The sequence below is a fragment of the Eubalaena glacialis genome, chromosome 4 (assembly GCF_028564815.1).
Source record: "Eubalaena glacialis isolate mEubGla1 chromosome 4, mEubGla1.1.hap2.+ XY, whole genome shotgun sequence".
Lineage (NCBI taxonomy): Eukaryota > Metazoa > Chordata > Mammalia > Artiodactyla > Balaenidae > Eubalaena > Eubalaena glacialis.
Genome location: NC_083719.1, coordinates 12,173,544 through 12,189,984, shown reverse-complemented (window position 1 = coordinate 12,189,984; position 16,441 = coordinate 12,173,544). Strand labels below are relative to the sequence as shown.

General features: G+C 43.6%; 1 protein-coding gene across 4 annotated transcripts in view; it reads right to left on the bottom strand.

Moving 5' to 3' along the window:
- TRIO (trio Rho guanine nucleotide exchange factor) overlaps positions 1-16,441 on the bottom strand; it is a 370,516-nt gene that overhangs the window by 203,127 nt on the left and 150,948 nt on the right. For all 4 annotated transcript variants that reach the window (XM_061189136.1, XM_061189139.1, XM_061189138.1 and 1 more), the window contains exons 4-7: positions 14,238-14,430; positions 11,449-11,961; positions 9,444-9,566; positions 5,492-5,683 (exon numbers count right to left, since the gene is read on the bottom strand). In XM_061189136.1, the coding sequence (XP_061045119.1) occupies positions 5,492-5,683; positions 9,444-9,566; positions 11,449-11,961; positions 14,238-14,430 (1,021 nt within the window). The remainder of the gene's footprint in view (positions 1-5,491; positions 5,684-9,443; positions 9,567-11,448; positions 11,962-14,237; positions 14,431-16,441) is intronic.

Genomic DNA, 16,441 nt, shown 5'->3' with positions numbered 1-16,441 from the left:
AATGAAATTGAAACTGTGATTAAAAATCTTCCAACAAACAAAAGTCCAGGACCAGATGGCTTCACAGGTGAATTCTATCAAACATTTAGAGAAGAGCTAACACCCATCCTTCTCAAACTCTTCCAAAAAATTGAGGAGGAAGGAACACTCACAAACTCATTCTATGAGGCCACCATCACCCTGATACCAAAACCAGACAAAGATACTACAAAAAAAGAAAATTACAGACCAATATCACTGATGAATATAGATGCAAAAATCCTCAACAAAATACTAGCAAACAGAATCCAACAGCACATTAAAAGGATCATACACCATGATCAAGTGGGATTCATCCCAGGGATGCAAGGATTCTTCAATATACGCAAATCAAACACTGTGATACACCATATTAACAAATTGAAGAATAAAAACCATATGATCATATCAATAGATGCAGAAAAAGCTTTTGACAAAATTCAACACCCATTTAGGATAAAAACTCTCCAGAAAGTGGGCAGAGAGGGAACCTACCTCAACATAATAAAGGCTATATACGACAAACCCACAGCAAACATCATTCTCAATGGTGAAAAACTGAAAGCATTTCCTCTAAGATCAGGAACAAGACAAGGATGTCCACTCTCACCACTATTATTCAACATAGTTCTGGAAGTCCTAGCCATGGCAATCAGAGAAGAAAAAGAAATAAAAGGAATCCAAATTGGAAAAGAAGAAGTAAAACTGTCACTGTTTGCAGATGACATGATACTATACATAGAGAATCCTAAAGATGCCACCAGAAAACTACTAGAGCTAATCAATGCATTTGGTAAAGTTGCAGGATACAAAATTAATGCACAGAAATCTCTTGCATTCCTACACACTAATGATGAAAAATCTGAAAGAGAAATTAAGGAAACACTCTCATTTGCCATTGCAACAAAAAGAATAAAATACCTAGGAATAAACCTACCTAGGGAGACAAAAGACCTGTATGCAGAAAAGTGTAAGACACTGATGAAAGAAATTAAAGATGATACCAACAGATGGAGAGATATACCATGTTCTTGGATTCGAAGAATCAATATTGTGAAAATGACTACACTACCCAAAGCAATCTACAGATTCAATGCAATCCCTATCAAATTACCAATGGCATTTTTTACGGAACTAGAACAAAAAATCTTATAATTTGTATGGAGACAGAAAAGACCCTGAATAGCCACAGCAGTCTTGAGGGAAAAAAATGGAGCTGGAGGAATCAGACTCCCTGACTTCAGACTATACTACAAAGCTACAGTAATCAAGACAATATGGTACTGGCACAAAAACAGAAACATAGATCAATGGAACAAGATAGAAAGCCCAGAGATAAACCCACACACCACGGTCAACTAATCTATGACAAAGGAGGCAAGGATATACAATGGAGAAAAGACAGTCTCTTTAATAAATGGTGCTGGGAAAACTGGACAGCTACATGTAAAAGAATGAAATTAGAACACTCCCTAACACCATACACAAAAATAAACTCAAAATGGATTTGAGACCTAAATGTAAGACCAGACACTATAAAACCCTTAGAGGAAAACATAGGAAGAACACTCTTTGACATAAATCACAGCAAGATCTTTTTTGATCCACCTCCTAGAGTAATGGAAATAAAAACAAAAATAAACAAATGGGACCTAATGAAACTTAAAAGCTTTCGCACAGCAAAGGAAACCATAAACAAGACGAAAAGACAACCCTCAGAATGGGAGAAGATATTTGCAAACGAATCAAGGGACAAAGGATTAATCTCCAAAATATATAAACAGCTCATGCAGCTCAATATTAAAGAAGCAAACAACTCAATCCAAAAATGGGCAGAAGACCTAAATAGACATTTCTCCAAAGAAGACATACAGATGGCCAAGAAGCACATGAAAAGATGCTCAACATCACTAATTATTAGAGAAATGCAAATCAAAACTACAATGAGGTATCACCTCACACCAGTTAGAATGGGCATCATCAGAAAATTTACAAACAACAAATGCTGGAGAGGGTGTGGAGAAAAGGGAACCCTCCTGCACTGTTGGTGGGAATGTAAATTGATACAGCCACTATGGAGAACAGTATGGAGGTTCCTGAAAAAACTAAATATAGAATTACCATATGATCCAGCAATCCCACTACTGGGCATATACCCAGAGAAAACCATAATTCAAAAAGACCCATGCACCCCAATGTTCATTGCAGCACTATTTACAATAGCCAGGTCACGGAAGCAACCTAAATGCCCATCGACAGATGAATGGATAAAGCAAAATGTGGTACATATATACAATGGAATATTACTCAGCCATAAAAAGGAACGAAATTGGGTCATTTGTTGAGACGTGGATGGATCTAGAGACTGTCATACAGGGTGAAGTAAGTCAGAAAGAGAAAAACAAATATTGTATATTAACGCATATATGTGGAATCTAGAAAAATGGTACAGATGAACCAGTTTGCAGAGCAGAAATTGAGATACAGATGTAGAGAACAAACGTATGGACACCAAGGGGGGAAAGTGGGGGGTGGGGGAGATGAATTGGGAGATTGGGATTGACATATATACACTGATGTGTATAAAATTTGTGACTAATAAGAACCTGCTGTATAAAAAAATAAATAAAATAAAATTCAAAAATTAAAAAAGAAGAAAAGAAAACCCACAAACGAACACCAACAGAAGAGCGCCCACAGAGACAGAGGGGCAGGCTGGGCACGCAGCACACACCCCTCCAAAGCCAAGCTGCCATCCTTCCGGGAAGGCTGCTTCCTTCAGTGACACCATTAACCACAGGGTCACAGAGTTGAGCCCTCTGTCACCGTAATCAGATTTAAATTCTTAATGAGAACTGGATGAGGGTCAAAGGGGTGGCTGTGATGGAAACCTTATTTATGATGTCCAGGTTCTGGTCCTTTCCCTACTGAGTTTATGAGAACAGCTGAAGCATAACTAGAAGACAGAGCATTTAAAAAGGGAACGAAGTTAACCTATTCGGAGATCCCTCTCCTGGGAAGAGGACAACTGCTTAGCAGGTGTGATCTTCTTCCACGCATCTGAATGTCACTGGAGGGGAAGATACACATTACACCTGCACTCGAGGGTAAGGAAACACTTTCGGAAGCCGACCTACGGTCGGTCCCGTCCAGACATTTCGGTTGCCGGGTGCAGGCCACACCGCCTCAGTCCGGGCCCGTGAGAGATGCCGGCCTTTCTCACCTGCCCACTCTGTCCCTAAGGTCATGTTTGGCATCTTCTCTGGCCACTGATATGCAGCGACTGCAAGCACTGTTAGAGCTTACACAGGGTCCCACGAAATTCTGTTTCACAATGTATCCATCTAGTTGCATTTCCTTCAAATCCATAAATGACAGCCATTATTTTATCCAAATAAAAACACCTCAGGCTCTTTCAACTTTGCTGCATGTCTAAAAATTTTTATAATAAAACACTGGGGGGAAAACACCCCATGGCACCCACATTTCTACATTATTTTCAGGTAGGTCAGAGCAGCAATTAATCTTCTGGGTTTATTTGCAATTCTGAAACCTGCCATGGTTAGAGAGATTTTCCCTATGTGTTATTATGCTTCAGACTATCCATTATTCCCCCAAGCAGCCTGTCCTTGTTCAGCTTTATTCACATCATCTTAAAGGACCTTTCTAGGGGCCCACAAGCAACTCACACACCTCCAGGCCCAGGGGGTGGCTGCAGCCCACACTATATGTTACCATTCCAGATGGCACACGAGCAGGGGCCACACAGCTCTTCTCCCACCCACGATAATGTCCAATGAACAACACACCACGACCTTGACAATGACAGGGACCAGAGGTGGCCACAGAGAAGTGTAGACAGCGCTGCTTTAGGCTGAAGGGGGCTCCTCTTACTTTAATTCAAACTGTTTCTGGGTGGGGGGCTTTGTTTCTCCTTTATCATCAAACTACCGAAATGCATAAAGTTAGCAGAAAAATCTGACCACTGAAACCTGCAAGTCCCTACTCACAGCTTTCACATGAGACTATTAAGATTTTCTCCTCTTTCTATCCCACTCTGTTTCCTCAATTGCTTCACACTTTAAAGGTTTCTAGAGTTGAGATCACTCATAATTAGCACCTTGTGCAACATTCCAGCTGCCTTGCCAAGATGCCAGGCAAGCTGGGGCCTCTACCTTCCCTTGTTGCCTTCACTCCTCAACAGAGACTGTTTCTAGATTAAAGGGATACTCTTTCCTTCTTAGAAGCGTCAGTGCAAATCCCTATGAATGTAGGTTTCCTCCCATAACTATCCCTGAGGAAGCTCTAGTAGTGTTCTTCCTTTCAATTAAGGCAACCACTTGTGTCTTCCTAGTGGCCCGAAGTTCCTGAGCTTTCTTCCTCTATGTCTTGAAAAGGTGTTTCACCACCCAGGCTTCCACCACTAGCACCTGAGTCACGGCAATTCACTTTCCTTTCGCTGTTTTCCAAGCGTGTTCACTGAAGCAGGTGTGCCTATCTGTGGGCACGTGGGGAGCGTTAAGGGCACACATCACACGCTACCTCTGAAATAAGGTACTGTGACCAGCACATCAGCAGATGAAGCTGACATGAAGCCGAATCCATACAAATGACGTAGTAACTGTGAGGGACACTGGAAACCATATCCCAAAGCCACTTTCCCACCGCAGCCCTGGCTGGCAGAGGCTTTCCCCTGCCGGGGAGGCTGAGAACCCAGACCTGCCCTTCCCCGCGCCCCCTGAAGCCAGGGTGTGGGCAGGCACCCCCCTCCTGGCCGAGGGGACTGCAGGGAAGCGGGCTGGGCTGGAGGGACCTTCTGAAAACACTGTTGCCCCGAGAAAGTGAGAGGACACGACACCGCTATCCTGCACGCATGGGACACCATAGTAGAGGGGCCGGCGCTAGGAGCTGCAGCACACACCTGGCACCCCAAGGGGACGGCCAGGCCCAGCCAGGAGCCCACCCAGCCTGATACCACTGTGCGGCTGGAACTCCCTATACTTTGCAATTCCCAGTGTTGTGAGAAAAGAACTCAACAACCCCTGATGTCTAAACCTGAGAGTCAAGCTTTCTGTTACTTGCTGCCAAAGCATCCTAAGTGGAATTCTCAAGTGATGAGGAGGAGGAGGAGGAGGAGGAGGAGGAGGGACAGGAGGGGATAAAGAACAGCAGTCGTCACTTACGAGTCCCTACAGCATACCAGGCCCTGTGCAAGGCAGCTAATATGAATGATCTCATTACACCATGAAACGGCCCCTCAAGTCCATACTTTTATCTCCACTTTACAAATGAGGAAAGTACGGGACGAGGAGGTGGAACAGCGTGCCTGAGGTCGCACAGCGGGCTGAGGGGCTGGGTACTGAGCGCAGCCGTGGACTTCAGGGCCCCAGCGTCCTCCCGGGCTCTGCCGTGCGAACACAGGGCTCCGGGGTGGGGGGGTGGGGGTGGGCGGTGGTGGGTCCCAGGCACTGACCTTCTCGGCCTTCTGGTGGAAGACGGACGACATGTCCAGCAAGGTGCTGCGCTCGTCCAGGGCGGCCGCGAACGCCTTCCACTCCTGCTCCAGCTGACCGGCGATCTGCTTGATCTGCTGGGAGGCGTAGTGGCCCGACTCCACCAGGCGGTTGGCCACCGACATGATGCGGTTTATGTTCACGTACACGTTCTGCGAGGGGGGCAGAAAGGGGGGCTGGTCAGGGGAAGGCGCACGGGCCGTCTTTCCAAGAAACGTGGAGAGCGCTTGCTGAAAAGTTACATTTTAACAGCAGAATCAGCTGGGGGGTAACAGGACATGTGTTTTGCTATTTGGATTTCCATAAGCCATAGGCAGTGGTTTTAGTTTCTATTTTTAAAACTGCAAAATTACAGCTCAGCTAGCTGGGAGGGATACCGTCAGGCACAAAGCAGTCACACACACAAGTGGGTGCACACAAATGCGCTATGACTCGCTTCTTGGCCTCAAATCCTGAAAAGGGTCCAGATGGCAAGCCGTTACCCAGAACTGCAGGAACCCACCACTGCAGTTTGCAACTAGAAGCCAGAAACTACAAACTATGTACTTAGCCACCAGAGGCTATTTTGTGTGAAAACAAGCTCTCCTTTCTACATAAGCCCAAGTCATCTTTCTGGTGCCAATAGAAAATCTGTAAATGGATTCACATTCACCAAGGAATAGGAACTGGGGTACGAACAGAACAGTGCTGTGTTCAAACTTTAAATCACACTTTTCTACTGTGTTGCAATCTCTGTCTTCAAGTCCACTAGCTTGCTGCAAAATAAGGTGCAAGGTTTTTTTAAAAAAAAGCATTTTTCTTGCAAAAGGAGTTCTCACTATGGTATTTCCCTTCCCACCTTCAATCCTCTTTAAGGGTCGCGCTGCAGCAAAGGCAGAGTGATCAATGCACACCTTCAACAAATCCCAGGTTGTCGTTCTTCATGTATTTATTATTTATTATTTTGTGATGCATCACAACACTGCACCTTGCAATGGGTCTCCCCAAACCGTAGACTCATCTTTGGCTCCTCCGATTCTTGCCCCTAAATCAAATCTAATTATCCAACCTGCCCAAACCCCTCTACAGTTTTTCTCCTTCCTGCCATGGTCCTCCAGGCCAATCTCCCACTGGCTCACACTTGGACCCCTCCATGAGCCTTGTCACTGTCACCGAGTCTCCAGCCCACCCAAGTAAGCGTCCTAGAGAATGCACTTGTCGTTCTGCCTCTGTACCTTCATTTACTCATTCCTTTCCTCCATTTCTGACCTAAACCTAAACTAGGTGGAGTCGCCTTTATCTGGGTTTAGAAAGCCAGACGCCAGTCTCGGAGGTACTTCTCTGGGCTGCAGGCTCAAATCAGCTACCACACGTCCGGGTGTCTGCAGCGGCAGGGAGGGGGTACTCTGTGAGGCTGTGACAGTCAGTCAGGGCCGCAGTCCATGGGGAACTGGCCTCACTGCCTCATGTGGCATTAACGTTCTAACTAGCGTCCTCTAGGTCAAGAGCAGTGCCTGCCCTTCTCATATGCATTCTCCCTCTCTGGTGACAGGTGACCACATTCACCAAGTTTTGCTTTCTCTGTATCCTTAAAGACGAAAATCTTCCCAAAAGGTCTGTTGGGAAGAACATCAGCAGATGCCCTCTGTTAGCATCCGGAGAAGAGCTGCCCATTTGGATGGCTCCACTGTGGGGCCCACGGAGGGGAGTCCTTCCCACCTTGATGCTGTTTCAGGGCCCTGGATTACTTTCATCCCCTCAAACAGACTGTGCTCCACACACAGAGGACTGCTCTATGCTTTATGCCTCGTCCATACCTCTGTCTCCTACTGCAGGAGGAAGGAACCACGTGGCACACAGCCCAAATGAGTGCGTACACAAGCATGGCAACGTACAAACGTACAATTCCCTACGTTAGAAGTACCTCCACCTAGACTCTTACGTCACAGCCTCTAAACATACCTGTGATAGGAGAATGAGCCGACTGTTGCTGTCCCTTAAAATGCTTTCTTAAAAGATTATCAACTTTGCTTACTGATATCTAGTACTTTCATTTTCTTTGTCAAAAAATGTTTAAAACACTGTAGATAGCACAAGAAAGGGCTGAAGGTTAAGAGGCCCCCGGGTTCTGCATAAATAAATGTCCTAGACAGATACTGAGGACTCAGGGAGGTGTTGAAAACCAGGGGCTGGTAGGATTGGAACGCGCTCCCAACAGCTGTCACCACGCCATGCACAGGGTTACCACATCCTTTCTGAGTTAAAATTTTTACTTTGAGAAGTGATAAAAGTGTATCATAGAAAAATAGAAAATATACTTAAACCTAAAAAAAAAATCACCCATACTTTTAAGAGTTTCTTACTATAATATACTAAAAATACTAACAGTATTTTTAATTAGATGATAACATCACTGATAATAACTACCATTTATCAAGTATTTACTTTGTGTTCAGCACTCTGCTTAGTGTCTTACACATACAGAGTAAGTAAAATAATGTAACACCCTGTTAGGCAGAGATTATCCCCACTTTAGAGATTAGGAAACCGAGGCTCAAAGAGATTAAACAGACTGCCCAAGGTCATGCGGTCAACAAGAGTCAGAATTAAAAACCTCTACATTCATAACACGCGCGCCTGTCTTCCACACATGCTTCCTCTTCTGCTGATTCCTACATGTGTCACAGTAATGCTGGGGGAGGAAAAGGACCCTTTCTGGTCATTTCTAGTTTTTACAAAATATATTTTAACATTTCGAGTTTTTAAAGTATGTGATATGGTGGGCTGAATGTGCCTTTCACCATTAGTAGAAGTTTCAGAATATTTTGAAAAATTGATAGGAATTTTTTTAGGAAGAAATTCTTCTAAGATGCTTCCCCCAAAGGCCCACATTTGCGTTCTCCTCACCTCTCCCCAGGCTGAATCATTTAACCCCAAAATTCTCTTACCTCAAACTCAAGAACAGTATCAAACTTTTGGGATAGTGTCTATTACAAACATTTTATCGCTGAGTCTTATCTTTGAAACTACCCAAAGTGGAGCACTTTGTGGACTGAACTTTAATTAAATGGCATCTTACTGAACTAATTTAAACCAAGACCCTGTCTTCATATCGTTTCAATGCTCTTTAACGCACGTTACAAGGCTAAGAGGGTGAATTCTCATAATTCTGGCTCAAAATCCACACCAAAACTCTGTCTCTAAGGTGAAAATTTCTAGAATAACTCTCTAGAGAAGTAACCATATACCCTACAGAACAACATATAGCTTTACTGCAGTTATATTAACTCCAAAAATGCAGTAAGACTGTTATTTAAAATTCATTGTTGGGTTCTTTTGGGGTGTTTGTTTGCACTGTAGTCTCACAGCAACCCCTGTCTAATCACAACAGGCCCAGGGCATCAAAGGGAGCCAAAGGATTCCAGGCACGGCTGACGTCCAGACCCGACTCCTTCCGTGCATCTTGGGAGGAACGCTCATGTTTGAGGAGAAATGAAGGACGCCCTTGAGGCAAGCAGCAGGCTGGCTCATTTCTTCACCATGAAGGGCAGGCAGCCGGCAAGCTGACAGTGGGTTGCTTCGGGAGACTCACTCAGCCTCTGAAAAGCTCTTGTGGAGCCCCAGCGGGCTCCCAGGAGGTACAGCACAGAAGCCAGCCTCAAAACCATGCACGTGGAACTGGCCAAGTAATTGGTTCGAGTTTCACTGGTTTGTCTGTTTGCTTGTTTTCGCTTTTGTTTGCTTAAAACTTAAAACAAGCTACGTAAACACTGCTCCCACAGAGAACTTCCCGCACCTGGAGGTCAGCCGCTGCCGCTGAACTGTCAGAAGCCCCTGCATGGGCTCCTGGCAGTGTGCTGGGAATGATCTGTGTAAATACCTCCCGTTTTATACTTTCACAGGCAGGATACCTCTGTTCCCACAGGATCTTACCATGCAGTTCATGGCAAAGTGGTTGTGCTGTGTCTGAAGCTCCATTGCATGAGGATGGCTGGTCCCAATCTCAGTGTAGCTGTTCAGAAACAGGCCCTTGTTGTGCGTGATCCAGTCAAACATCTACCAGAATGAAGAAAGACAAGCTGGAATCACTCCAGAAAAAGAAATGACGGACGCGGCTCCCAGCACAGGACTGAACCAAGAAAGAGCGGCGTCTTTCCTCTGACAACCTCTCAGGCGCCAGGGCCCAGAAGATTCTTGACTTCTAACCAGTCAGCAGCTCTGAACTTGCAGGAGCTACAAGAAAATCTTATCTAGTGCGTTCCTTTGACAGATGAGGGACTAAGGAGCAGATAAGTAAAGAGAGGTATTCAAATCCCCCAGGCTAATTAAAACTCTAATCTTCTGACTCTCAACCCCGTCTCTCTGCTATACTGAACTACATAATTAGGCACACTGCTCTGCAAAAAAAAAAAGACCTGTTAGGTGAAGTTACAAACTTACAGGTTTCTGGATGGGCTTTGCTGTGACCACAGATTACTGACAGCAATTCCAATGACTAAAAGATTATGCCCTTTAGTGCAAGAATAAAAAAAAAAAAAAAATCCCTGTGCAAATGCAAACAATAAAATTTACCGTAAAAATAAAAAGAAATGGGGAAAACTTTAACAATGACGTCTCTCTTAAGATTCAATACAGATGCTACCCGGAAAAGGATGTTAATTTCACTGTTCCCAGGAAAACATTTAAGGAAAAAGAAATGATTATCAATTAGCACTGCTTCTGTGATGTGAATGAGACTTCCAGGGACAGTCACCTGTTTGTCTAGTAATTGAAAGGAAGATTTTCTAGCGTCTTTGACAAGGCACTACAGTTGAACCTTGAACAACACGGGTTTGAACTGCACAGGTCTACTCATATGCAGATACTTTTCAACAAATGAGTACCTGTATTTTCATTTTACACATCTTTAAATTAACTAAGTGTGGGGAAAAGTTGTGTTCAACTAGAGATCACGATATATGGAATCAAAAGAACTAGAGTTGGAGTTCTGATTCTATCCAAACTGTTTCAGCTTGCTGTCCTCGGGTGAGTCATTTATCAATTCCTTTGTCCTGGAGGCAGAGAGAGCAGTCTGGATTTTCAACTGCATGAAGAGTCAGCATCCCTACCCCCATGTTGTTCAAGGGTCAGCTGTACTTTAAACATAAAGAGAGGTTAAAAGCTTACCAAATAATATTACTGGAAAATAGTGGCGGATTGTCACCTTTCAAAAGGTCCTTTCATATCAAAGATTTTTAATGTTTTTTAACTTTACAAAAAATTTTCCTGTCCATGAAAAAAAATTCAGTGAGCTCAAATTAAGAGGGATCAATTCACTCATGTTCACGGCTTGCAACGTATTCCTGTAAATAAGTGTCCTGCTTTCACGTTGCTGAGACAGACAAGAGCTCACTTTGGCCAGTTGGTTTGACTGGAGCACGATAAGGAAACATGAAACCATAAGTAATTACTGCCTCTATTTCCCAGAAGCTATAATTTTTAATTCATTACTCGCCTTTTATTGTAAAAACATACTCAATAGTAGATCTGAAGGGTGTTTTCGCACTGGCTTTTATGAGTGGAAGAGCAGTTATCAGAAAAATACTCACATGGACAACTACTGCTTTCAATAATATATCCTACAAAGTTTTCACTCTTTTAATTGAAAATATTCTCGTCTATCTTACAGGCATTCTAAACCAAACTATTAGTAATTAGCAACTCTCAGTTTCTAGAAGAGCTCTGCATTGCACAGTGAGTAGCACTGGAAAGCAGACTGAGGGTTGATCTCTGAACCGACACTGCTGGTCTCCCCCCGACGCCATGCGCGTAGCTTACCCTTCCCCAGCCCTTTCATTCTGCCCTTTCTCCTGACCAAACCAGCCTCAGCTGCTGAGACCCAAGGATCCAGGAAGCCTCCCTCCGTGGCGCACTTTAGCGTCCCTCCCCCGTCTTTTACCTTCTCAGCATCCTGTTCAAACAGCCTCAGCTGAAAGCACTGGTCCAGCTTTAGCTTCCTCACGTGCCACATCTGATGCAGGTGCTGCCGCGTTGAATGCAGCCTGTCCAGCATGGCGGACACCTTGGGTAAGAGGCTCTGCAGGTCTGCGTTGCCTGACCCCGAGTTCTTCTTGGGAAAGCTGTCACTGCTCTGAATCCTCTGCAGCAGCTTCTGTCCCTCTAAATCCAAGTCCTCTATGGGGGCCTTAATCACCTTCTTCTTCAGCTGGGAATGTTCCTCGATCATATTCCGAGCCCCCTCCAAATCCTGAGGCAACTCCTTCTTAGCTAGGATGTCCTGAAGTTCCTCCAGTCGAGACAGCATGTGGGTGGCATTGCTAATGTAGTCTTCAAAAGCAACTCGGATTTCAATCCATTCTTCATGGTTGTATTCCAGGCAGCCGTCAAATTCGGGCGTTAGCTGAGAAGGGTCAACTACTTTGGTAAGGCCTTCTAAAGAGACCATATTTGTCTTAAGGGGAAAAAAAATCATGTATGAGAAGATGAACCAATCTTATACGGTCTTAATCATAATGCAGTTTGCAATGCTTCATCACAGATTTTCAAACTTAAAGCAAGTAATCCATTTATAGAAAACATAACATACCTTGTTCTGGCCCCATAAAAACAAATGTAAATGAAAGAGGCATTAGTACAGTCAGTGAACGACAAATCCATTAGAGCAACACGTATATGTTAGTTGCAATACCCAAAATTATAGAATCATATGAATTTCAGGACAGCTAAAGAAATTAGATTTCTTTCCAAGAATGCGGAAATTAACCCACTATCTTAGGCATATTAGAATATGAATGGCTTTTTAAAAATGTAGAAAATACACAAGGGTTAGCAAGAAAGCTGGCAGAAGCTCTTCTCTCAAGGTTGGAGAGAGGGAATGCTTCATTCACTGCAATAATCGGCAGCGATTCTGAGCAGTACAAGTGTTGTATTCAATAACATCATCGACTACATTCCAATCTAACAGAGACAAAGTTTTAGTCAATTACAACCTGAGCAAGACATCTTCATCTCATCCTATCAGAAGATGACGCAGAGTTAATATTAGTATTATGCCTCAAGGAAAACATAACTGGGGGTGAGGCGGGGGGAGTTAAATATGAAGACAAAGGAAAAGGAGAAAGATGTGTGGCCTAGAACCAAAAGATAAAACAGAGAAAGGCTCGTTTAGCCCCACCTCTGTCACCTCCAGCCTTAGAGAAACCTACAACTGTATCTCTATGCTGTTTGGCATAAGAAATGGCAAAAGGCAGCAGAGCGAGAAAGAGGGGCAGCTCCTACTCCAGCACTTTTGCCTGAAGTGTGACTGTAGGTTCATCCCTGTCTCGTCTGCCCAGACTTTAATAATGTCCATGGAGACAATCACTTCACAGACAGAAGCTCGTGATAATGTACAGACAAGTTCAATAGAAAAGCCAGTGCAGGAAACTTCTAAAGGCCCAGAGGGAAAGATCACAATTAGACAAGCAAAAACCTGCATACGTTGTACCACCACATCGTTATTTCTGCTTAAAACGTGTATCATTAAATACAACACACTTTACATTCTATGCCAAGAGAATAACTAATATAATACCCAAAAAACTGTCCTCCAAAATCACTTCTACTTGTGTGTGAAGATAAAGGCTTACTGGTTTCACCTTTCATCTAAACCTCTTGGGTGCAGTTTCAAATTCAAATTAAAACTAAATTCAGATTTCAGGTTGCAAATCAGCACCATGGATTGAGAAATTTTAAAATGCAAGTAATGTACCCATGAAAAGACACTGAAAAGTGTAACATGTAACATAAAGCTTAAGAATTAATATTGTGTGGTATGTTTAATACTATTATTGTTGTTAACCTTGAAATACGTGAATACATTCACTGAAACCTAATGTTTGGGCAAAGTGGCTAGAAGAAGTGATCTATTCAACTAAAAATTATTATAATTTATTGTTAGAAAATACTTAAATTTTATTACAGAATATGGCACGAATCAAGTTGCCAGCTGGCCAGAATACTTTCTCCCCATAATCATCTGATGAAACCAATTGCATCAAAGCCTTGTCAGAACCCTGGTAGCTTAAGGAGAGCAGTTTCCAGGGGAAAGGAGAGTACGTCAGCGGGTTGAGGTCTGTTTTACACACTATCTGAAAGGCAACGACCTTGTGTGCTAATTGAATCCAGAGCCCCACACAGGTTTTCAAGGAACCTCTCCCTTTTCATAAACGAGAGACCTGATGTGTGAAAATACATGGCACACCGTCCTCTCCAGGACACGATGAAAAGTCCGTCTCTCCCACACATTTTCCTCAGGAAATGTGAAGTTGGGCATTTCTCCCTAACATTCCCTTACTTCCAAGGCTGAGGTAACGATGATGACTCTGAAGCCACCTAAAGCCGCTTGCACTAAACAGTAAAGCTATTTTATCCCGTGAAGTAAAAGGAAACAGGCTTCTCTTTCTAGGACACATGCTTTACACCCCAGTAGCCCCATTACCCAGAAACAAGAGGCCTGGAACCTAAACCCTCCATGGGCAAAACACCCACTGGGATAAGGCGAGAAACAAGCCTAATTGTGTTATTTTACACAATAACTAATTTTGCATGTCATATGTACGTCAGATATGCAGTTCTTGTTGAATACGTGGTTTTTAAAAATCTATAACCAGCCTAAAATGATGACGGAAAAGCTTTTAATAAACCACACCTACTGGTTTAGTTGGTCTGGCTACACAGGGAAGTTACCTCAAATTCAAATTTAGAACTGCCAAAATTAGTCCTCTGTTTCTGCCAAAAGTTGTCTGGCTTGATTATCAGTGCAACGTGAATGCAGCAGGGGAAGGACTCCTGTAATATCTTCAGCAGAGGCTTGATGGAGTCCCACTTGGACCCACGCATGTCCACGATCACCGTGAATCCTCGCTTGCAGACTTCTTCACTACAGAGAAAGAAAGGACAGGCTGAAACCACGCAATTCACACCACTTTTTCTGGTCTGAGTCCTGCTGGGCAAGGCCGATTCTGCTTCCGTCCTCCTGCTGCCTGCGGGGCACCTCCCTCCACCCACCGCCTGGCTGGCCAGCACTTGTGCCCAGGGAGCTGGCGGACGAGAGATCATTACAGAAAGAGCTTAGGTCTCACCCGTGGTCCTCACCCTCCCTGGTACCTTAACAGAGCAGACTGACTATTCACGCACAGGGTTCAACCTCAAAAACCTTCAAACTTTTTCTTTTGTGTCCACGGTTTTGCATCTTGCCTTCTCTTTAGGAGAAGAGCAATGACCGTCCTGCCCATTTCTCTGGTCTTTTGTGCGTTAACTGATCTCACATGCTGTCTAGTAACTGTTAGGGCCACTAAACAGCAGGGACAGAACCCCAGCAGCACGCGCAGAGCAGTGAACAGCAGTCACGCGGACTCTGGGGTCACAGGAGCTGACACCACCTCCACCGGCACGCTGGTGATAGCAGGAGTTTTTGAATGTCCCAGTTTATTCCCCTGAACTTGTCCCAGGCCCCTGAGCTACCTCAGAAGTTCTCAGGTGTGGTCCACCCGCCCCCGGGGATCCCTGGCACCCTTCTGGCGGGGTCTGTGGGGTAAAATCTAGTAATACTGAGACTTGTCTATCTTTTTCAGCTGGTGGCGCACAGGCCACGGTGGACACTGCTGGCTCTTAGCACAAGTCAAGGCAGTGCTAGGAGTCACGTATTCTTCCTCTCCACGTTCTAGCTGTTCAAACAAAAGAGCCAGTTTCTCTTAAGAATGTCCTCGATGAAGAAATAAAAATTATTAACTTTATTATATCTCAACCTCTGAGTACACAGGAAATATATAGAAAGCACATCTGCAATAAAGAAAAAACAGAAGTCAGAGTGTTCATAAACATGGGTTAAAAATCCATAGCCTCCCTTCACACTACATACAAAAATAAACTCAAAATGGTTTAAAGACTTAAATGTAAAACATGACACCATAAAACTCCGAGAAGAGAACAGAGGCAAAACATTCTCTGACATAAATTATAGCAATATTTTCTTAGATCAATCTCCCAAGGCAAAAGAAACAAAAGCAAAACGGTGGTGGGATGAACTGGGAGATTGGGATTGACATATATACACTACTATGTATAAAACACATAACTAGTGAGGATCTACTGTATAGCACAGGGAACTCAGTGCCCTGTGGTGACCTAAATGGGAAGGAAATCTGGGATGGAGGAGATATATGTATATTATACATATGGTTGATTCACTTTGCTGTACAGCAGAAACTAACACAACATTGTAAAGTAACTATACTCCAATAAAAAAAATTTTTTAAAACCCTAAACAAATGGGACCTAATCCAACTTAAAAGCTTTTGCACAGCAAAGAAAACCATCAAGAAACCGAAAAGACAACCTACAGAATGGGAGAAAATATTTGCAAATGATGTGACTGACAGGGGTTAATATCCAAAATATACAAACAGCTCATACCACTCAATATCAAAAAAACAAACAACCGAATCAAAAAAAAAGGACAGAAGACCTAAATAGACATCTCTCCAAAGAAGACATACAGCTGGCAACAGGCAGATGAAAAGATGTTCAACATCACTAATTATTAAAGAAATGCATATCAAAACTACAATGAGGTATCACCTCACGCCGGTCAGAATGGCCATTATCAAAAAGTCTACAAATAATAAATGCCTGAGAGGGTGTGGAGAAAAGGGAACCCTCCTACACTGTTGGTGTGAATGTAAACTGGTGCAGCCTCTATGGAGAACAGTATGGAGGTTCCTCTAAAAACTAAAAGTAGAACTACCATACGACCCAGCAATCCCACTCCTGGGCATCTATCCAGTGAAAAATGAAAACTTTAATTAAAAAATATACATCTCCCCCAATGTTCATAACAGCACAATTAACAATAGCCAAGACATGGAAACAACCTGAGTGACCATCAACAG